Source organism: Alosa alosa, chromosome 8 (assembly GCF_017589495.1).
Source record: "Alosa alosa isolate M-15738 ecotype Scorff River chromosome 8, AALO_Geno_1.1, whole genome shotgun sequence".
Taxonomy (NCBI): domain Eukaryota; kingdom Metazoa; phylum Chordata; class Actinopteri; order Clupeiformes; family Clupeidae; genus Alosa; species Alosa alosa.
In genome coordinates, this window is record NC_063196.1 from 27507142 (window position 1) to 27529973 (window position 22832).

A 22832-nucleotide genomic window follows, 5' to 3' on the forward strand; every position below is an offset into this window, starting at 1 on the left:
TAATCGGGTCTTTTTGTCATCTGTGTGTGTCAGGACCCATAACTTAAAAGGTACTGGTACGATGATACTTCAAACAATTTTATATAAGGCAGCGGGGTCACCATAATTTGGTCGTCCTACATGAACATCTAGATCTGCCTTAGAATGCAGATGCTGGAATTAGGTTTCACTTTAGTTGATACTGCGTGACCGAGGCAAGGGTCTGCTCTTGTTTTATTATTTGTTTCCTTCTATATCTTCAGGTATGCCTTGCACTTCCTTGTTCAGAGTGGGATCACCTATGGAATCATGATCCTCGCTGGAGTGGAGCACATACACAAGTAAGCCCTGCACATCTTCAGCACTCTAAGTATAAGTATATATACTCTTTTGATCCTGTTAGGGAAATTTGGTCTCTGCATTTATCCCAATCCGTGAATTAGTGAAAAACACTCAGCACACAGTGAACACAGAGTGAGGTGAAGCACACACTAATCCCGACTCAGTGAGCTGCCTGCTTACAGCAGTGAGGGGTTAGGTGCCTTGCTCAAGGGCACTTCAGCCGTTCCTACTGGTTGGGGTCCGAACCTGAAACCCTCCGCGGTTATAAGTCCGAAGCGCTAACCAGTAGGCCACGGCTGCCTCTGTTCACTGTCAGCTGCTGTATCCTTTCACCAATACACAGTACATTTGGAATCTTCTGGTGAAAACGTGATTAAACAGGTGAACCACTGCTAAAAATAGTTATTTTCAGTAACCTGCTTTAGTTTTGTAAATTGGTTTCCTTTTACAAGGTGTGTAGGATAAGGAGAAAAGAGAGAATCGCAAAAATACTGTGAAGACAGTGTGAAATAGGTAGATAGATAGATGACAAAGTGTCGCCCCAGTTGACCTGCTTTGGGAGTCAGATTGCAATTCTGTCAAAGCCAGGTGTTTTCATTCATTCTGAATGGGAGCCTTTTTGTCTCACTGTTGCCCAGTCGAGATAATGACCCAACTGTAACAAAAGAGAGAGAGAGAGAGAGAGAAAGAGAGGAATAACAAAAAGAGGAAGAATAGAGGGAGACAATGTGAGAAAGTAAAAGGGGGGTTGATAGAAGATGGAAACCAAAGCTCCAGTGGGGTGGGGTGGGGTGGGGTGGGGTAATGGGAGCAATGCAATATCATCTCTCCTCTCATGCATACAACCTTGACCAGAAACTAAGAGGCCCCTCAGACTATGAAGGCCCATTTTGAGGCCTGCTCTGAAGAGGCAGTGAATGTTTGCTTGGATTATTTAAGGTACTTTGTGTATCTCACATACCACTTTTTAGGCTTCTGGAGGTGTCGTGGGCCTATTTCAATGAAATACCCATGAAGGAAGGTGCCTGATAACCCCATGTTATTATTAACATTATTCCACACAAACACTTTTTCGTTACTGTATCCAGACACAGACCTAATCTGAGGTCTCTTATGTGAGAGCCAGTTGGTTCTCATACTTTGAAGAACAGGCCCCATTCTGCCAAAGCTGTTAGAGCTCTGCTCATCCTCTGTTGGAGTTCTGCTGCTTCCAAAACCAATCCGCAACCCACCTGTTGACAATAGCAAAAATGTGCAGTGTTTTTGCATCCCAACAATTCTGTGATAAAAGCAGACTTGAGCAGAGTAGCCTACAGAAGACAGCATGTCAGTTTCTCATACCACACATTAATTTTAACAGTTTTTTAACACTTTATGAAACACTGTGGAACTGAGTCACGCAAAAAAATAATAATAATAGCCTACTAGAAAGATTGGAGATGTTGAAATCCAACACCAACAATAATCTAGTTTGCCATGGGGCTATGTCAAAATTAGGCCTAACTAAAAAAGGAATGTTTGTTGGGAAATTACCTAGACACATACACAATTTGATAGGCTACATTGATCTGATGCATCCATACTGTATGTGCTGTGAATAGAACAGGAAATACACTTGTGTAAAGCAGGCCATTGGGGTTGCACGAGTAGCCTAACCTACTAGCCGTAGTAGCCTGAGCCTACATATAGGAGGGTCAATATATGACAAAAAAAACACCTAACTAATTGATACAAAAGGTTTTTCAACTGATTATGATACCTTTAGATGTACTTAATAACATATTAAAAATCTAGTAAAATCTGACCCCAGTAAAGGGGTCATTTTCAAGATGGCGTCTAAGATGGCCACCAGAAGCTAATTTGGGAAGCATTATTCAGCCTAGCAAAGTGTTTTTCATGTTTAGTCAGATTTAGAGGTCACTTATTCATATATGTCAGACTAAAGTATCAGTTCATCATTTTCAAAGACTTGTAATTTTCAAGATGGTGTCCAAGGTGGCCACCAGAAGCTAATTTTGGCTATATCTGAAGCATTATTCAGCCTAAGAAAGTGTTTTTCGTGTTTAATCAGATTTAGCGGTCACTGAATCATATATGTCACAGTAAAGTATCAGTTCATCATTTTCAAAGACTTATAATTTTCAAGATGGCGTCCAAGATGGCCACCAGAAGCTAACTTTGGCTATATCTGAAGCATTATTCAGCCTAGGAAAGTTTTTTTTGTGTTTAATCAGATTTAGAGGTCACTGAATCATATATGTCACACAATCCTTCATTAAATCATGCCACCCTAAAAATATGGTTGTGGCGTAACAAGAGGTCAGGAATGAATTATAATCTATTGAATTGTTATTAGTCCCTCCTTTTCCACAACTTTCCAACCATGCTGCCAATTCAGCCTACTTAAAGCATAGAGAATGATAGACATAATTTCATTCTACTTTTTTTCACGTCTTTCTGTCAGTTCAGTCACATGCATACGACAGACTATTAGGGCCACACATGAAGAAAACAAATATTTTTGCCATGATGAGAAGCCAAACCCAACATGTCGTTGAAAGTCAACATGTCAACATTAAACACAACATTTTGAGAATAAAGTTGAAATATCATGTCAACTTTAATCTCTAGGATCTTTTGGTGTCAGCAAAAGACAGCATTCCACAAGAGGAGATTTTGTCCTTCAGTCATGTGCCAATGCCCTCACTAATCCCAATCAGACAACAGAGGTGATTGGTGAATTAAGATGCCAAGTGATGGCTGTACTTTTTGGTGGGAAGTCCACAGACTCTCTTACAACAATTACGGCACAACACCCTCAGTAGGAAGGTTGTCCTTGCGTCATTATTTGTGACTCCAGAACGTCTCCCTCCAACTGAATCTGCTAGTAAGCTTCACAGCTTTTGAAAGTTATCCGCTGTAACTGTGTGCATTTCTGCAAGATACTCTTCTGTTAATGTAGATACGGATTACGCATCACTGCTGCCTGTGGAACATGTCAAAATGAACAATGTGACAATCTGCACAACTTCCTTTCAGAGGACTGGAGGATGATGGATTATGATGAATAATGATATAGTAATTATTTCTGATATACTAATAAATATAGTTTAATATTAAGTTTAATTAGCTCCCCCCTTATGATAGATGCCAACATGTATTTGATGCACACAAATATATAATGCATGCCTATGCATGGGTTATGGTTCACTAAAGTCATAGAACAGCCAGAACTATATATATTATAAAAGCATATACCCTGTACATGAAATATAACAATCAACTTCCACCCAACTTCCACCACACTTTGCATAATACATAATCTATTCTGTATAGGCGGATCTGTGCAGCTGATACATTTTGGTATGTACAGTCCAGGGGAAACAAATTAAACATCCTAAACTATATATTTTCTGAAAACATATAACCTGTAGATGAGACATAACACCAGTTAAGACATGTCCCATCTTCCTCCATGAATGCACAATACATTGCCCTCTGTTCTGTATAGGCAAATCTAATGTAAAGTGGATACATGTTGGCCTATATTGTCTAGGGAAATCAGATTAAACACCTTAAACTATATATTTTCTAAAAGCATATAACCTCTAGATGAGATATAACACCAGTTAAGACATGTCTTATCTTCCTCCATGCCATGGAAATGGTTCATAATCCTGTATTGCATTTGCTCTGTATTAAAACGCATTGATTTTAATATATGGCTGAAAAAGGTAGAGCATTGAAACATTTTCAATATTACCATTTAAAATCATATTCTTGTTTAATATGGCCACAATTTGACATCAATTTCACCCCTGTAGGCTGAATAGTAATTGAGATATAGCCATTATTTCCGTCGTTTCCTACACGCTATTTCCACCAAACAACTTCAGAAACATGTTTTATGGAACTCAAAGACCTATTTGAACTTGTTCAAAAATAGTCAAAATATGGGCACTTTAAACTCTTGACAGCCATTTTGGCGGCCATTTTGAAAATGACCCCTTTCCCAAGGTCATATTTGACTAGATTTTTAGTATGTTATTTAGCATGTCCAACAGTACCAGAATCCATGAAAAAACTTTTGTATACATTTTTTTGACGTTGAACCCTATATTGACCCGCCTAATAATTAGGCCGAAGCTGTCAGAACGCTTTCATTCTGGACCATATTTTAAGATATACATATCTTATTAAATATAAAATGTTAATAATAGGTAGCCTAGGTTACTATTTTAGTAGAGGCAACCCCGATCGAAATTGCGCTTTGTCTGTTAGTTTACCTTTGTAACTGTAAAGAGACTGAATGTGAAACTGAAACCTAGACAGTCGACCCCTGTTCATCCAGTGGTTACGAAACTAGTCCAAACACAGCACAAAGTTTGGAACGGGGACGGGACTATTACGTGAACAGACCAGAAAGGGAGCATGCCTATGGAGCTTGCAAGGAATGCGTTCTGTGTTATTTGTTTAGCCTCTAAATATTGCTATACGGAATTAAGGTGAAGTTGAATCAGTAGGTTTTTCTGAATAAATGAAGTTGACCGGAAACTAACATGTAGGCTATGGGTTGTTCTAAATGGCTTTAGTCAGCTCCACGAGGCTTTGGAAGGTTCTTCCTGATTGTATCGTAAGTGTTTCGAAGTGTCAAAGCATCGAATACAGAACAGTGACATCTGGTGGTTAGCAGACATAACGGCGGCTCTCATTAAAGATTAAACAATCACAGACAAAGCCACATGCCGACCGAATGGCCCTTCTCTGACACTGGTAAAACAGAGCGGAGACAACGTGTTCTGTTCCCTTTTGAGTAAAAACTATTAGGCCCACAGTCATTGGAATAAACATTATAGTTTTGATATGCTTCTAATGATTCGAATTGAAAATGTAATGTGCTTGGTTTTAAATAATGCTATATTTCGTATACCGCACGCGCGCCCGGGGTTCAAATCCCACCATGTTCATAATTGCCATGCGTTAGCATTATTTGATATTGCATGCTTCTCTATAGTGGTTGTGTTTAAGACTTCATTTGATGTTTTGCAAAATAACGTAGGCTAATTGCTGCAGATGACCACAGCAGTGTCAGATAACAAAAAGGGCATTGTGTACAGTGGGGGTTGTGAAGTGCTTGTGTAGGGCTACAATTTTAGAAGGGTGCTTGTGCAACAAAACATATGTGTTGGGGACTTTAAAGGTTTATCGAACCCTTAACGCTTTAGGGATTTGATACAAGCACCGGTGCCCCTGTGTCAAATGTCCCATTTAAACTTTTCAGTGACGTCCGAAGCTTCGTACGTCATCAGTCACGATGACCTTACAACTTTGATACGGGCTCCGATACATTGTGCCGAAGCAGATTGCTTCGCGGAAGTGATACGAGCTTCGGTGCCAGACTTCCCATCCCTAGTTGGTAGGGGGGGGGGGTGCTACTTAGAAGCCTTGCAAAAAATGGAATTTGGAAAATTAGGGTCTTGTAGTAGCCTGGCCTTGGCCTGTCTACGTACTTCCGGTCGATTTCTTTTCCCTACAGTACTCCGTCTGGAATAGGTTGATTAACGCTCGTTTACTTCGACAGTTGGGCAGCCGACCAACCAGCGAACAGAGGGCGTCCATGAGGCGATGCATTACCCAGGCATGGTGTTTCAATTACTCGTCCCGCCCTGAAGCAGATCGCTTGGAATACATCAATGTAGGGAGCGAAAATGACTTATACTTATGAAATATTTGAGCAAATGTAAATAATAGTTTAGCCTATTAACAGGAGTGTCATGAACAAAGTCACAGTGGAGTAGGATGTTATATCGTCAGCTAAACATAGATTTTGTCACTAAAGGCTATGAACAGGGATGCAAACAGCGCGCCTTTTGGCGGATGCCGCCTTTTTCAAGGCTGTCTGGGGGACTTGTGTGAATCGTGCAGATCCGACGAGTTTTTCTTTGGGGGGGGGGGGTTGGGGGGTTGAAGTGTCTGATTATGATTTCATCAATGTTAATTCTGTATTAAAATGACTACATAAACACATAGCCTACCGTTACAGTCCATGAAACATAGGAAGTGTAAGACAACACTATAAATCAAAAAGCTGCGCACGTAAAAATCAATATAGCACTCGTGATCATGGGATTGGTCATGGATATTCCCACGGCTGTTGTTGCCTGCGCCACTCGGCCTCCGGCCTCGTGGCTACGGCCGAACAACACCCGTGGGAATATTTTTAACCTTGTTTGTTGCGTCAGTCAGTTTAGTTCAGTTCCGGACAGACTAGTATTTTGTCCTGTAATATTTTAGTAGCAGCCTAACGTTATATCCAACTCTACCCCTTTCCAAGCGTGTAGCCTAATGGTAGCGATACTTGTTTAGGCTAGCAGCTTGTTGACGTCTAGTAGCCTAATGAGCCGCTGGTCTAGGCTTTTTCGTAAATGCAACCCGAAGTGACAAGTGACGAACTGACTTATTTTCAATGACACCTACCACATAAGGGCTTAGAAACTGATGTGTGGGCTTATCCTAACAGACAGACCGCACTACTGTTGATACATTTTAACTGTACATTTTCGTGCAGAATAACGTTATTTTGGGGCGCATTGAGAAAGGGGGCAAAGTGAAGTGAACTATTTTGCACTCTGTTATGATACTGTCAGGTCTAGGGTAACACTATGGCTAATATATGCAACTTTTCATTTACAGAATGAGAGAATTTGATGAGAGTGAGGCACTAACAGTTAAGAAAGTGGATGAGGGTTGTAAAACAAATTGGAACTGGTCTTGGTTACAGGTTGAAACGGAGATTGAGGTCAAGACAGCCAAACACAAATTCAAAATGTCAGACTTTTTCAAAAAAAATAAAAAAGGGACATGCCAAATGTACTTTCTGCATGAAAGAGATTAATTATGCTAACAAGGGAGTGCATGCTCTGTTGAATCACTGCCAGAGTGCTATACACACAGAGAGAGTGGCTACCATCATATCTACCCAGTGTGGCCCAGCTCCTCTGTCAAGACAAGCCAGCTACCAGCCAAAGTCAGGCCCCAGCAGACAGAATAAGGGAAGGAACTGGGACTGTGCATTTTCATATTTAACATTTTTGTGTGAATAGGGTGAGCCCTGGATGGCAGAGGTGCAATGGCGATTCTAGACATTTTTAACAAGGGTGGCACTGGTGAGGCACTGATTAATTCAAGGGTGGCATGAGGCAAAACAACCAGATAAACAGAAACAGGCTCAAGATGTGAAATTAGCACAAATACATTAGGGAAACCAGACACAAACACCATACTCATAAATTGAAAGAAAAAAAAAACACAAATACCTTACTCTCACATAAAATGTCTTTTGTATTTGAATAAAATAATACAAACATATTAAAGTTAATTATCTAAGTTGTCTGTCCCTGGGCTATGCTGTGCTAAAACAAATTCCATCATGGGGACATTAAAACATAATCCATTTTATTCTATTCTATTAAATGAAGATATACAAATATACTCATCCAATACATTTTCCCCCCACAATAACTTATATCTATGTGCATCTATTTTTGTAGCTGTTAAAATAATTTGACCTGCTTTTTTGTCTATTTGTTTATTTTCTTTAAAGTTCTCAAGAAACTTGAGGGTGGTATGAAGGAGTGTATTGTGTATGTGAGCAATTTCATCTTCCTAAATCTCAATATTATGATCACAACAAGTGTGGGCAAATTATTAATTACATTTTCATGTGGGGTAACTTGTTGCAGGGCAACCACATAACCGGATCCATGTCTTACGATTGGATGATTAATGATCAGTAAAGTTCTCAAGAAACTTGAAGTTGGGATGAAGGAGTGTATTGTGGATGTGAGCAAACATTGTTAACGTTGCACATGGGGCAACTTGTTGCAGGGCATCCACACAACCGGTTCCATGTGTTCGAATTGGATGACTAAAGTTCTCAAGAAACTTGAGGTTGGGATGAGTGTGTGAGCAACCTACATGTTACTTATCTGCCTGAATGTCAATATTCTGATCACAACAACTGTGGGCAAATTACAAGTCAGCACCAGTGCTGCATTCATTGTTTTTCACTTTTATAATCACATCACCAAAAGTAGGTTATTGGTTTTACCAAAAGTATTTGGCAGTATTTTTAAACTACAAACCTATAAAGTATTTTGATACAAAATACGATGACATTTTTTTCCAACTAAATAAAATACAAATTTGTATTTTAAGTACATCAGACATGCCTATCCCTGGCTGTTGGCTGCAGTAACTCAAGCTAGGTAGTACTTATTGTTTTGTGTTTATGTTAGTTTTGATCCAATTTGACAGCTTTGCTATGTTGCCCACCCAAAATTTCTACCAGCCCACCCAAATATAGTAGCCTAGCCTAGGTTAGAACCAGCCCTGCCCTGCATGGAGACATATTTTACGCTAATAATGGAGAAAATGTTAGGAAAACTTTAGGTTTTTGTTAACGGAATCTCCCTCCCTTATTCATCTATTTGTGTAACAGCCCACATTCTGCGTTCAATCCAGAGAGACAAGTGAAATAAATGTTTTGTTTTTTTTTTTCTTTTAAGCGGACATCGCCATAGGCACGATATTTAGGCTACCTCTGTTAGGCCTACAAAAAGTTGTTTCCTGATCGGGGAAACCTTTCGGTCCGCGGTTCTATAATATCATTCAATTGTGCCGCAAATTAACAGACAGAAGTGGGGCGTAATTTAAATTCATGGCTCCGTAGACCAGCAATCTACTTGTCGAGGAGGCTTATAATTTGAGAAACGCTGCAGAACATAGACAGAGAAAGCTCTGGGAACAGAACGCAGGCATATGATTTTGTTGTCACGCGCTACTATGGAAAATGAACTTTATAAAGACTGGCTCGGCCAATAAAAAAAAAAAAAGGAAAAAGTATGCCAGATGGCCAGTCCAGCCCTGCGTTCAGGAATTATTTAATTATTATAAGCAAAAGTGGAATGTGCACAATGTTTCATTTATCCCTCCTGATCGGGACGAATAAAACAGGTATTGGGGACGAAATAAGCATACAGTTTAGCCTAAGCTATGTAAACTTCCAATAATTTCAATATTTTAACAAATGCTTGACTGGTTGAACGGTCATACATGTCATCAGAATATCGCTACCTGTAGCCTAGATGCGACGAGTGTTTAGTGAGTAGGCCTAAGCTTGATGAACCATAAATGAAAAGTTTTCTTAACATTACATTAGGACATTATTACCATTAAACACTTTTACAAAAGTATAGGCCTTTAGCCTACAGTTAACACTTAATGACCTATCAAATGTCGGCGACTTAAGTGTGTGATTAGATTAATAGGCACTGGCAGATGCAATAGGTAAATAGATATCTTTGCGTGTTAGCACAAGCAGTAGCCTGTAGGCCAATAAAGGCAAGCGTGTTTGCCACTTACATTTCTGACGTCTGATACTTCAAACTGCTGCAAGTGCATCAAGAAAGGTCCTGCCTTAGACCATGTTAATGGCCAATTGTAGACTAAGATTTGGGGGTGGCCAATCGAATCTCAAGGGTGGCCTGTGCCACCCCTCTGACTCCGCCCCTGCAGAGGTGGTGGCAAAATGTAATTATATGATATTTACTGTGGGGGCGTGGGCTTTGATAATCTCACTCCTTTTTGACCATACCTCTGTTTGCATCCCTGATGAACGTACCCGAGTCAAACTGTGGTTTAGTAGGCTACATGGTCGGGTCAAAATCGCTATTTTTCAAACACTAAGAAGGCTCGACAAAACTTGAAACTTTGATCGAAGCATCATCAGTGTCTACATATGAACTCGAGCATTAAGAACATTGTTAATGTACACATAGTTTACTAAAAAGAAAGATTTTGGACAACTCACTCCTTGCAAGATGGCAGCGAGCAGAAAAAACAAGTGAAATGTTCAAAACCTCTCTTTTAGTAAACTCTGTGTACACCACAATGTTCTCAATGCTCGAGTTCATGTGTAGAGACACTGATGATACTTCGATCAAAGTTTCATGTTGTGGCGAGCCTTCATAGTATTTGAAAAATAGCGATTTTGACGCGATTGTATCAAAAAAGTAGTAGCCCTAGGAATCCCATTCAAAAGGTCATTTCACCCGAAAACGACAACGCATATAATCTTAAAAGTGGCGCTTTGGACGTACTTATGCATTTATATGAAAGTTTGACTTGGGTACATTCACAAAACACTATATGATGCATTTTGGCGAGAGTTACGCAGATGAAACGTGTGATTGTTTGCTGATAAGATGCACCCGTGCTTGTTATGGGCGTGCTGCAGAGAAACTTCTCTGTATGACGAAACGCCGGTTGTTAGTGATTGGTTCAAAGCGGTACGAAGGAACTCCAATGATTTTAAACCAAAGATTGTTAAGGCGGAGCAAGATATTTCATCAGGAGCCACTTCCGGGAACCCGGATCGCACGAGGGGGGGGGGGGTCAAAATCCCCCTTTATGCAGAGCAGAGGCAGCGACTGCTCCATTGAAGTCTATGGGCATAGCTCAGAATTTCACCACATATGCTAAGGTCTTGGTTCTATAGAGTTAGGAATGTGAATTTCGGGCACATTTTCATGATCCTCAAACCCTTCTGAACATTTCAGGTAAATTTTTAGCATTTTTGAGCAATCCAGTCTGGAGAAAATCAACCTTATATCAGGTGTGCGCCGGTTATTTCTGCCGCTGCTGTTGGCGGTTGCAACTTCATTTCGTCAATACGTCATCGACCGCCTCTTTATGCAGACAGGATTCGATCCCCATTTGGCCCATAGACATGAACTACGACGAAGTATCTTGCTCCGCCTTAACAAAGATTGTTAAGGCGGAGCAAGATACTTCGTCGTAGTTCATGTCAGACTTGTTCTGGTACTATTATGATATCGACTATAAACATACTCAGTAGATATACTGTGCATTGTATTGTTTAGCACATGTGTTAAGTGTGTCATTTCCAACTGAATATACAATGCTTAATATAGGCCACCGTGTTGAAAATATGCACAACATGCAGTACAGTAACTACATATTATGCCATATAATTCAAATGCATTGAAACACAGCACTTGTTGACTGAGGACTTTTAAGGTAAATCCAGGTTTAATATTTTGGTTTATGTTGTGAATTTCTATAGGGACACATGCTCCATGTCCACCTCCATCTCCATCAGACTCTCCCTCAAAGTTAACATCACCCCTTTTGCCCGTGTCCAGCCACACCACTGAAATCGAGGAGAGCCAGAGTTCCATACAAGGCCAACAGAACTCTGAAAAGCAAAGCAAATATGAGAAAATAAGGGAGCGTGCAAAGGCAGCCTTAGACAGCACACCTGCGTGGGCCCAAGAGGATTCAATTAAATACCTTAATGGCCAATCAAAACCACAGCTTAAACCCCGACGCCAACACACAGACGAGGGTCACCAAGTTATCAATATGGGCGTGGAGACCATGCTTGAAGATGTGTTGAAGGAGCTCTTAAGTAGACTGCAAGTCAAGTACAAAGCAGAAGATATGAAGAATGGTGGTTGACCTCGGTCACAAGGTGCCTGATTTCAGTAGACAGGTCTTTGGATACATGAATATTTGACACATTATGGATATTATTATTTGAATAGTATGAGATCAAATTGACCCCAAGGATAAAGAGTGTCGGTAAGTTTTGAGGATAACACAAGGGTTAAACAATATGGAGGTTACTAAAAAATTGCGAATTGCATGGGCTGGGGGTGATTGTTCATGAACATGCATATGCCATCATGAGCGACTCCAAGCTGAGCAGTTGGACGTACCTGACTGTAAGACTGCAGGAATGTGTACCTACACATTGCTTCTTGCTAACATCACCCCTTTTGCCCGTGTCCAGCCACACCACTGAAATCGAGGAGAGCCAGAGTTCCATACAAGGCCAACAGAACTCTGAAAAGCAAAGCAAATATGAGAAAATAAGGGAGCGTGCAAAGGCAGCCTTAGACAGCACACCTGCGTGGGCCCAAGAGGATTCAATTAAATACCTTAATGGCCAATCAAAACCACAGCTTAAACCCCGACGCCAACACACAGACGAGGGTCACCAAGTTATCAATATGGGCGTGGAGACCATGCTTGAAGATGTGTTGAAGGAGCTCTTAAGTAGACTGCAAGTCAAGTACAAAGCAGAAGATATGAAGAATGGTGGTTGACCTCGGTCACAAGGTGCCTGATTTCAGTAGACAGGTCTTTGGATACATGAATATTTGACACATTATGGATATTATTATTTGAATAGTATGAGATCAAATTGACCCCAAGGATAAAGAGTGTCGGTAAGTTTTGAGGATAACACAAGGGTTAAACAATATGGAGGTTACTAAAAAATTGCGAATTGCATGGGCTGGGGGTGATTGTTCATGAACATGCATATGCCATCATGAGCGACTCCAAGCTGAGCAGTTGGACGTACCTGACTGTAAGACTGCAGGAATGTGTACCTACACATTGCTTCTTCTGTGTTGGTGCTGTTAGACAAGAACCCAATGGCCAATATATTCACAGAACCATCAGTTTTATTCTTACAGTGTGATTTATGATTTAGCTGTGGTCCTGTCCTGGTAACAAAGCTTTTGAGAGCCAGTATGCACTGAAGCCAAGTAATGGGTCTGAGTCTGAGCGACTTCTATGATATAACTCTGGTCGTTTACACTGAGGGGCCTGCTTCTTGTGGAGCCTATAGGTTTCACCCAAGGGTGTTAACGGCTCTAGTTAAAGGGGTATGTGGATTTGTGTGGCTTTTGTGATCAGTGCCTGTAAGCTCATTATCTATAGGCCTAAAGTAAAAGTAGTACTTAACCATGTGTGAGCACTCGTGCACGTACACACTCAAGGCCATTGCACACCCAAACTCAAATACAAACAACACCCAAACAAATACATAGACTTGTGTCCATTCAGGGAATACCCACCACTACATGTGTTGAATGAAGGACATATCACTAGTCTATGGTGAAATGTCCTTTAAATTTTCCTCCGCTCCATGTGTCTTTTCCCCCAGTAGCTTCGTGGGACCTGCTACTGCATGAAGCATGAATTTAGACAGATGATAAATAATTCTTCAACAATGCCAGTGAAGTTATGTATTAAGCTCTGGGGTCCTGCTATTAGAAGTAGGGCTATGCATATGGACTTGAATTCTGGAAGTGATCTGATAATAAATTGTAGTGAATTGCTAATGTTGGTGCTACCATTATGACAAGTGAATAAATCCACATTAAAGATCCCTGAACTCTGTGTTCACAGGTACTGCCTGGTGGTTGCCCTGGGCTACCTCAGTTTCTGCCAGATCACACGTGTCTATGTCTTTGATTATGGGATGTACTCGGCTGATTTCACAGGGTAGGATTTTTTTGTACTTGTCAGTATGGGGGAGAGAAGTGGGTGTGTCCGTATGTGTGTGTTCATGATGTTGGTGGGTGTCTATGGGAGAATAATTGGATGTGCATGCTGTGTTGGCCTGTTGTCATATCTGGTTATTAGAAACAAACTGTCTTACCTGTTTATCCATTTGCCTGCCTTTCCTCCTTTCTCTCTCAGGCCTATGATGGTCATTACACAGAAGATCACAAGTCTGGCATTTGAAATCCATGATGGTAAGGTATCACATCCATACACTACAGTAGTTGTCAGATTGAGTGGTGTGTGTGTGTGTGTGTGTGCATATCCACATCTACAAATAACAGTTACTCTCTACCCCACTCCTTTCATTCTCAATGGATATAATCAGTTTCTCTCCTCCAGCCATTAACCTATCTGACTAGTAACAAGATAGCACTGAACCAAGTCACTGTCAGCACTAATGCACATGCCACATAGTGTTGGACTAGTGTTGCTTTATAATGATAGTGCTAAAACTGATATTTTGAACAACTCAAGGTGTTTCAGTTATCGAGCTTTGATTCATTTGCCTAAATACCATGGCAGTTAGTCTGTCCAAACCTGATTGTTGTGCCTGCCCGGCTCGAGGCAAACACCACATAAAAGGGGAGACCACACGCTGCTCAAAATTAAGAAGATATTTATTAAATAAATGAACTATGCACAAAAGTCAGTGAATGAAGAGTAAAGCAAGACTGTAGTGTATGTCAGCATAGTGAGGTGAAGTGCAAAACCAAAAGAAACGAACAGGGCGCAGCCCGCCCGGCCGCAACGACAACACCCCGCAACTCTGGAACCGGCAGTCAGCGGAAGCGACAAGGCGGAAGAGGAGAGAGAGAGAGAGAGCTTGAAGCAGGCTCCCGAGACCCGCTTATATCCTGCCCTATCGCTGGCGCAATTAGCCCTCGCCATTCTGCAGAGCTTCCCCTGTAGGCCACACACACAGAACAGCAGCAGAGCCAACACAGACAAAGAGCAGGAAGCGCGACAAGACCCAGCACTGACCAGCTGGGGCGTCACATGATGAGATGTCCAAGCCAATCCACTGAACAGCGACACCAAAACCATACAATCAACTTCATTCCACAATAATTTACTAGTGACTGACTTGACATTGGAGAGTGGACTTATATTTGTTATAGCTGTATCAGCCAAGATTACTTTCATGTCCTTTCAGTAGGTATTTGCCTGTAGCAAGGATCAAATCACAATCCTCTTGAAATGCAGCATTTTAACTTGGGAGAAAATAATGCTAGCTGCGTGTTGTGCAGTGGGACTGTTTTTGCGAACCGTTTGGGTGAGGTTCATTATAAGTGCTCGTCTGGCGTGGCCCCTCTCCAAGAGCATTAACTGAAACGTGAGATAATCAGGATCCTAATCTCATTATCGCCGTAATGGCCTCCATAAACATTAAGAAATTATTTCACTCATTTAGCCCTTGCAACCCATCCACACACACACACACACACACACACACTATACACCCTCCATTGGGTGTTGTGATCAGAGCCATAGAGAGACCACTCTGGTTATGACCAATCCTGGACATAGTGTAGTGCGTCGGGCATTGTCATCAATAATACTTCAGGTGGTGGCCTGTGAATGGTTTTAATGAAGCTGGTTTATTGTGGTGTCACTGACCTGCTTACACCTGCTTACACGTAGAGAAAGCTCCATAAACACTGATGTTTTAATGCCAAATGAGAGATTTGCTCTCAGGCTAAAATATCAGTTTGGGTCAATACTTTGTTTTAGTACAAGAATCTCAACCCTAAATATATGGGAGCAGTATATCCCACTCTTAATCTCTTTCAAACCTTGAAGAAGAAGAACATAATGCAGTCTTTTTTACTCAGGCTATGAAATACAAATGGACTGTTAGCTTGGGTTTTATTGTAAAGCTTGAAAAGACCTGGGTCCCACAGGCACATAAACACCACCTATCACCCTCTGTGTTTATGTGTCATAAATACACTTAAAGGCACAGCGCCTATATTTACAGCCTCTTTCGTGCATGTCTTCACATTCCCCAGCTCCTTTAGGAGCACCGTGGTGTTAAGAATAGTCAGTGATGTTTTGGGAGCCGGAATGACACCCACTTCTGTCTGTCTCCTCTCCTCTATTCTGTTCATAGGGATGGCACGCAAAGAGGAGCAACTCACCCCGAATCAGAAGGTGCTGGCTATCAGGTAGAGATGAAGGAAACGGTTACTAGTGGGCAGTCAGGGCAAATTAAACTGGGTTTTATGTGGGTGTTGCCATGATGTATTCCATCCTGGTTTCATCCAGGTTTCTGGGTGATCCTTCACTGTTCCAGATGACTTATTTCTTAAAACCATCATAACACTTGTGCTGCGTTTTATGAAGATGCTCACCTGACATGAAACAGAACATGTTTTTATATACAGCTCTGGAGTCCACTGCACTTTTTTTCAGATGTCATCCTATGGTTGCTGAGTGACATTCAAATGAGTTGACAGTCATATTCAAATTTGCAGTTGTCTCTTTTGTCTGTATAACTGCTATGTATATATATATATATATGTAAGGGATAATGTATAGAACGCCGGTCATTATGGGGAAAATAAGTCCCGACAGGGTGAACCGGTCTTGTTTCGCCCTGAAGGGACTTATTTTCCTATAATGACGGGCGTTCTATACATTATCCCGCTTATTATACGGCTACTTGCCAAAACGAAAAAATAAACTCCATGATATGTCTCTTTACACTTATTTGTTACCGTTTCGTCGTGGCTTTTGCTAAGAAACAAATAGTTTGCAACACATGCTGAACTTGAATCAAACATTCTTTAGAACACAGCTGATCAACCGTCTGCTTTCACTTTTGAATGAAATTCCAAGCGCAAACTCCGTTGCCATTGACAGCGGTCATTCTTGTTTTCAGAGGTCCTTTCCCGAGAAATAATGACCGCTAGAACTTTCGGAAATCCCATTCAAGTCAATGGAGCATTCTACTTGCATTGTGAAGAGCAGTATAATAAATATATATAAATAACATACTGGGACTGTTCACCATGATTATCTTTTGGATACAATAAAAACATTCTGCCCTTGAGGAATTTTGTATAGCAATTTTAGCAACATATTTTTTTTTTGTCATGATATCAGAACATAGATATCTAAATCTGTAACACTTCTGGCATAGTGCAGCTATAATGTTCCATTTCAAACTTTCCTTGAGGCGCTTAGCATTGGGCATTGTTCCCAGAACATTCCCAATCGCTTGGACTCGGCTGGAATCCATTAGCTTAGCACCAAACATGCTGTGTGTGTGTGTGTGTGTGTGTGTGTGTGTGTGTGTGTGTGTGTGTGTGTGTGTGTGTGTGTGTGTGTGTGTGTGTGTGTGTGTGTGTGCTGCACTCTGCCTCTGCAGGAGAATGCCCAGCCTGCTGGAGTACTTCAGCTACAGCTGTAACTTCATGGGGATCCTGGCCGGTCCCACTTGCTCTTACAATGACTACATCGCCTTCATCGAGGGTGTGCCCTGCCGACACCGCCCCCTGGAGTCCAGCCGCCAGACCAACCACGAGAAGGGCAGGCCGACCGAGCCCTCACCAAACGTAAGGCCAAACCTGAATTCGAACCTGCTCTGAAAATGAAGGCACACACGTGAATGTGTGTGTGTGTGTGTGGGTGTGTGTGTATGAGAATACAGACACCGAAGTGTGTCAGTAGCTAGGATGGTTTGCTTTGTTTCTGTATTTATTGCATGCATGGACAAACTGTGCCCACTTGCATGTAAGATTTTCTTCTAGTGGTCAACACCCTTTGCTGACTCCCAGGGCAAAGCTGTTATTTCACACAGCCCTTTTTACTCTCTTCCTGTGCCCTCTGCCTCAACAGATGGTGGTGGCCCGTAAGCTGGCCACGAGCTTCCTCTCGCTGCTGGTGTTTCTGTCTGTGTGTAAAGTCTGCCCTGTGGAACGCAACATCGATGACCACTTTATCGCCAACACACCCTTCTACGCGCAGGTGGTCTACCTCTACCTGTCCATGCTGACCACCCGGCCCAAGTACTACTTTGTGTGGACTCTGGGTGCGTCTCTCTCTCCCTCGCTCTTTTTCTGACTCTCTCTCTCTCTCTTTCTCTCTCTCTCTTTCGGCTACTTTGACTGTGTCACTCTCTCCGTGTCACTCCTTCTTTCCTGTCTTCTATCTGTCTTCCCTCTTCTATCCCTCTTTTTTTTCAATATATGCAATGACAAACATGCTATCAAATTTAATAATACTGTACTGCCCTCATCTGGAGAAAAAAGGTTATTGCACCTGACATGACCATGCTTGTTAGTGCAAATGAAGACCAACGTCAAGATCAGTCACAGCAATATGATACGAGCTCTTATAGTATTTGTATTTAAGTATTTCAGACAGGGCTTCAGTCACATATAACACATGCAGTCATGTCATGCTTTCTTATGACAATGCCAGCTTGGGTCAGTGTCCTCTCTGCTGTTAACTCAATAAAATTGGAACATTCAAGCAAACGGAAAAATACTTTGAGCCTGAAGAGCTTTGCAGCTGAGACTACACTAAACAGTCCCTTATTACTATAAGCATAAGTATATATACTCTTTTGATCCTGTGAGGGAAATTTGGTCTCTGCATTTATTCCAATCCATGAATTAGTGAAACACACTCAGCACACAGTGAACACACAGTGAGGTGAAGCACACACTAATCCCGACGCAGTGAGCTGCCTGCTACTCGGGAGCAGTGAGGGGTTAGGTGCCTTGCTCAAGGGCACTTCAGCCGGGCCTACTGGTCAGGGTTCAAACCGGCAACCCTCCGGTTACAAGTCCGAAGCGCTAACCAGTAGGCCACGGCTGCCCCAACCTAAACCTCAAAGCTGCCACTTCTGGATCTCGCTTACAAGGCTAGCTGTCAATAAAATCAAGATTTAGGTTTCATTCTGTTACACCAGGACCTAAAGTGTTACTGCAAGGATGAGGCAGACCTTGTGCCAGACAAATGTATTACGGTACCAAGACCTGAGGAAAATAAGGCAGAACACAGATGCTTCACTGTTGACGTCTGCATTTCTATTCTTGTACAGCTGATGCCATCAACAACGCTGCCGGCTTTGGCTTCAACGGCTACGACAGTGATGGCTCAGCTCGCTGGGACCTCATTTCCAACCTGAGGATACTCAACATCGAGGTCAGTCAGGCTCTTCTCTATAAACGGCCCATCAGTAGGCAATGGCAGGTTCAGGTTGTCTGCATCTGGTCAGGCCATAGGATCTGAAACAGTGGCATGACTGAAGATGAGTTCAAATGACAGCATCAGACAAGCACACAAGAATAATGTATGACTGAAGATGAATTCAAATGACAGCATCAGACAAGCACACAAGAATAATGTATGACTGAAGATGAGTTCAAATGACAGCATCAGACAAGTACACAAGAATAATGTATGCATGCAGTAAAACAAGAAACCATACCAAGAACCCCGAGCATGGTCACAATGTCGCTGCCTTTTCAACTCTTTGATCTTTGGGAACTTTGATCTGTTTCTCCTCAGCTTGCCACAAGTTTCAAAATGTTCTTGGACAACTGGAACATCCAGACAGCACACTGGCTTAAAAGGTAAAGTATCTCTGAAGGCGATGCCGCACATTCACATGACGATGACTAAACGAACAGATGGAGGTGACTTCGGTGCTTCCAGACATGTTGCACTCATTTTTCAAAAGTAATTACTAAGAATTCATGCTTGCTTAATCGCAGGCGTGACCCAAATAAAATGCAGATACTCCTCAGTGGAAATGCCAAGGGCTGTGTGTATTCCTCTGTGGCAGTCTAACGCCACTTTCTGCCATCTAGTGGCTGGATGAACAAGTTGCAAACCAGCCATTGCTCATGCAACTCTGGCCTATTAGCTAGTATGAATGTGTGTTCTGCTCATTGAATTGAGTGTGCGAGAGAGAGAGAGAGAGCGAGCAGGAGATTAAGGAGAGCTCACCAGACTGCCGTCTTGTCTTTAGGGTGTGTTATGAGCGCTGTCCCTACAATCCCACTGCTGCCACTTTCCTGCTGTCGGCCATGTGGCACGGAGCCTACCCAGGATACTACCTCACCTTTCTTACCGGCATTGTGGTCACACTAGCAGCCCGGGCAGTAAGTCTACAAACACATACACACACAGACGGACACACACACACATACACAAACACACACAAACACATACACACACACACACACACACACACACACACACACACACACACAGACACTCACACGCCACCATACACTATAATCAGAATCACATATCATAAGTAACCCTGTTATTTGATCTTCCTCAGGTAAGGCATAACATACGGCCTCACTTCCTGCGTTCACCGTCTCACAAGCTGGTGTATGACATCATCACGTGGGCGGGGACTCAGATTGCCATCTGCTACACCGTGGTGCCCTTCGTTCTGCTGTCAGTGGGGCCCTCCCTCAAGTTCTACAGGTGAGGGACACACACTCAAACTCACCACCCGACAGGGGACAGTCAAACACACACACACACACACACCTCCTTTTAAGCCAAATCTGGCCTCTTTTTCATCCGCAGACAGGTAAGAGACCACGGCCATACTCGCCTCACTATCTTGAGGCAGCACACATTCACATCCTACCTTTCAGAAATCAAGTTGTGTAAACAACCACTAACTACTGGTCAGAGATTGCAAACACACAGCAGAGAATCTCACAATAATCTTTTCTGCTTTTCCATGCCTTCTATATTCTCTCTCTCATATTTTCTCTTTCTCTCTCTATATATTTCTCACTCCCTCCCTCCCTTCCCATCTGTCATGGCATCTACATTATGTTTATACTTATATTTACATACTACTTATACTATATTTATATATTTTATATATTTATACTACTGTAAACCACCTTCTGAAAACAACTGTATACTTACTGTCTACGCTGCACTATATCTTTTGTCCTGTCAATGCACCAACTACTTTTTATATCACATTGCACTTTTCTGCTTTTTTGCACTTCTGGTTAGACACAAACTGCATTTCGTTGTCTCTGTACTTGTACTCTGCACAATGATAATAAAGTTGAATCTAATCTAATCTAATCTACAGGTCCTGGTACTTCTCTGTCCACATTGCCTGTGTACTAATAGCGCTGGCCCTGCCGGTAAAACCTCGACACCTGCGCATGAAGGAGCAACAGCGTGCAGGTGGGCAGACGTCGCCTCAGCAGTATGGCATCAGCAGCAGCCAGGATAATCATCAGTATCACCACCACCACCACCACCACAATAATCACCATCAGCAACACCAGCACCCCCCACAGGCCACAGACAGCAACTGCATCCAGAAAGACAAAACGTCATGAAGATGATTTGGGGGAAAGCTCATAGACTATTTCCCTCATACGTCCCTTGTACTGTTCTCTCTGTGAAAGAGAGGTGGGGGGATGGACAAAAAGAGTGTGTGATAGAGAGAGAGAGAGAGAGAGAGAGAGAGAGAGAGACTTTGGACCACTGGACTGATGCACAAACTCACACACAGCAAAATAAACACTTGTTTGGACAATTTGTTTTTTCTTTCCTAAGTAAGGTCTTATGTGACTGTTTGCCTGGAATAAACGTTCAGTTAATTGTCCACATACAGTGGGATAAAAGCTTGGATTATTGTCAGTGCCATACAAATATTGCCAGTGTACAGCATTTCGCAAAGCTGCCTTGAGGTCCCTCAGAGGGTCAACACGTTTTTGGTCTTAGTCAGAATGATGTAGTGTGTGGACTGTCCAAAGGAAGATTTCATAGACTCATAGAAAAGAGTGTGTTTGAGGATATCTAGTGTGTCAGATTGGCTGCATTGGGTTCTGAGGGGAGCATATGTCCCCGAGGAAATGGATGCGTGTGTGTGTGTGTGTTTTGTGTTTGTACAAGGACAAGGACATTAAGGGGTAAATGTTGGTGTCATCCTCATTCAAAGACCTGTAGGTGTGTATAGGTCTTCTCCACCTGGTTCTGCTGAGATTAGTTGGTGTTAGTCTGAAATCCTACCACACCGAGATAAACACAGAGGACTGAACTGGTTCTGAATTAGACATCAGCTAGATGTTGAGGGATCAGCATTGTGTCTTTCTCTTTTCTTCTCCTCAGCCAAAAATATTTCATTCTCACGTGAACTTTAAAACGGGTTCACAGCAACAATGCTTTCTGTCTGTGCTTTATGATATGGCCTGTTGTTGTCTTGCGTTGAATTTTTCATTACGTTAACCACAAACTGTATTCATGATTAACCGTAGGGGTTGCTCACATACAGCAATGCCTTTGTAAAAGGCCTCATCAGCGCATTTCTACACAGTCACAGTGGCTTATCACAGCGCGTAGACCTCCCTCCACTCCACATGGCAAACAGAGAGTACCGAAATATCATTAATGTAATTCTACTGTATGGTGGTTGTTGAGAAAATTCAGATGTCCAGGAATTATCTGTAAGTTGGCAGATCCCAGCCTGTGGTGTGATTAGTCAGGACCAAGTCTGATAGTGGTTTTGCACACAAAAAAGAGACAAGAGACCGTGGCGTTTCACTTCTAATGCTCCTGTCCTGACTGTAAGCCACGTAAGACATTTAAGACATGTTTCAACAAGTATTATGGGTCAATGAATTTTCAACTTTTAGCCATTCTGGCAAAATGTCCATGTTGGGAAACCTGGAATTTTTCTTGTTTTTGTATTATATGATGTGATTAAAAATGATTTTTGCAACATGATTTTGTGGTGTTTTTGTCCATTACTGTAGTGCTAACTGTGCCGTCCAAAGACCACTTAGAGAAGAGGTCAGTAAAAGCCACCCCAATCCATTTAAAAAGAGGAATCCCTTTAGGTTTGAGGTCTAGATTGTGCCATTGAAATCTGTGCCGTGAATGCAGTACATTCAGTGAAATTACTCCAATATGTAGTAGGCATATATCATAGATAATTATTTTCTGCCCCTGAGAATTGAATACAAATAACCAATGAGAATATATTCTCTATATCTATATAATATATCTATAGATAGTCGGTCAAATGATGGACCACGTGTGCTCTGATACATAAAGATTTC

At 41.9% G+C, this 22832-nt stretch overlaps 1 protein-coding gene and 1 long non-coding RNA gene across 5 annotated transcripts in view; one reads left to right on the forward strand and one right to left on the reverse strand.

Moving 5' to 3' along the window:
- mboat2b (membrane bound O-acyltransferase domain containing 2b) overlaps positions 1-22832 on the forward strand; it is a 54915-nt gene that overhangs the window by 29432 nt on the left and 2651 nt on the right. The window contains exons 3-13 of one of the 2 annotated variants that reach the window (XM_048251231.1): positions 243-320; positions 13606-13701; positions 13900-13955; positions 15875-15929; positions 17135-17321; positions 17605-17797; positions 18815-18918; positions 19285-19349; positions 19748-19880; positions 20066-20217; positions 20852-20949. In XM_048251231.1, the coding sequence (XP_048107188.1) occupies positions 243-320; positions 13606-13701; positions 13900-13955; positions 15875-15929; positions 17135-17321; positions 17605-17797; positions 18815-18918; positions 19285-19349; positions 19748-19880; positions 20066-20217; positions 20852-20949 (1217 nt within the window). Of the gene's footprint in view, positions 1-242; positions 321-13605; positions 13702-13899; positions 13956-15874; positions 15930-17134; positions 17322-17604; positions 17798-18814; positions 18919-19284; positions 19350-19747; positions 19881-20065; positions 20218-20851; positions 22493-22832 lie in introns of those variants that run through there. The other variant, XM_048251232.1, reaches the window with a different exon arrangement.
- LOC125299793 lies at positions 11190-13630 on the reverse strand. Of its 3 annotated transcripts, XR_007194448.1 has the most exons (6): positions 13272-13630; positions 12773-12827; positions 12345-12467; positions 12123-12249; positions 11695-11817; positions 11190-11599 (listed from the first exon to the last, which is right to left on the reverse strand). It is a non-coding gene; the product is annotated as an uncharacterized LOC125299793 (long non-coding RNA). The 3 variants fall into 3 exon arrangements; XR_007194447.1 differs by having other exon boundaries at positions 12773-13630; XR_007194446.1 differs by lacking the exons at positions 12773-12827; positions 13272-13630 and having other exon boundaries at positions 12345-12582.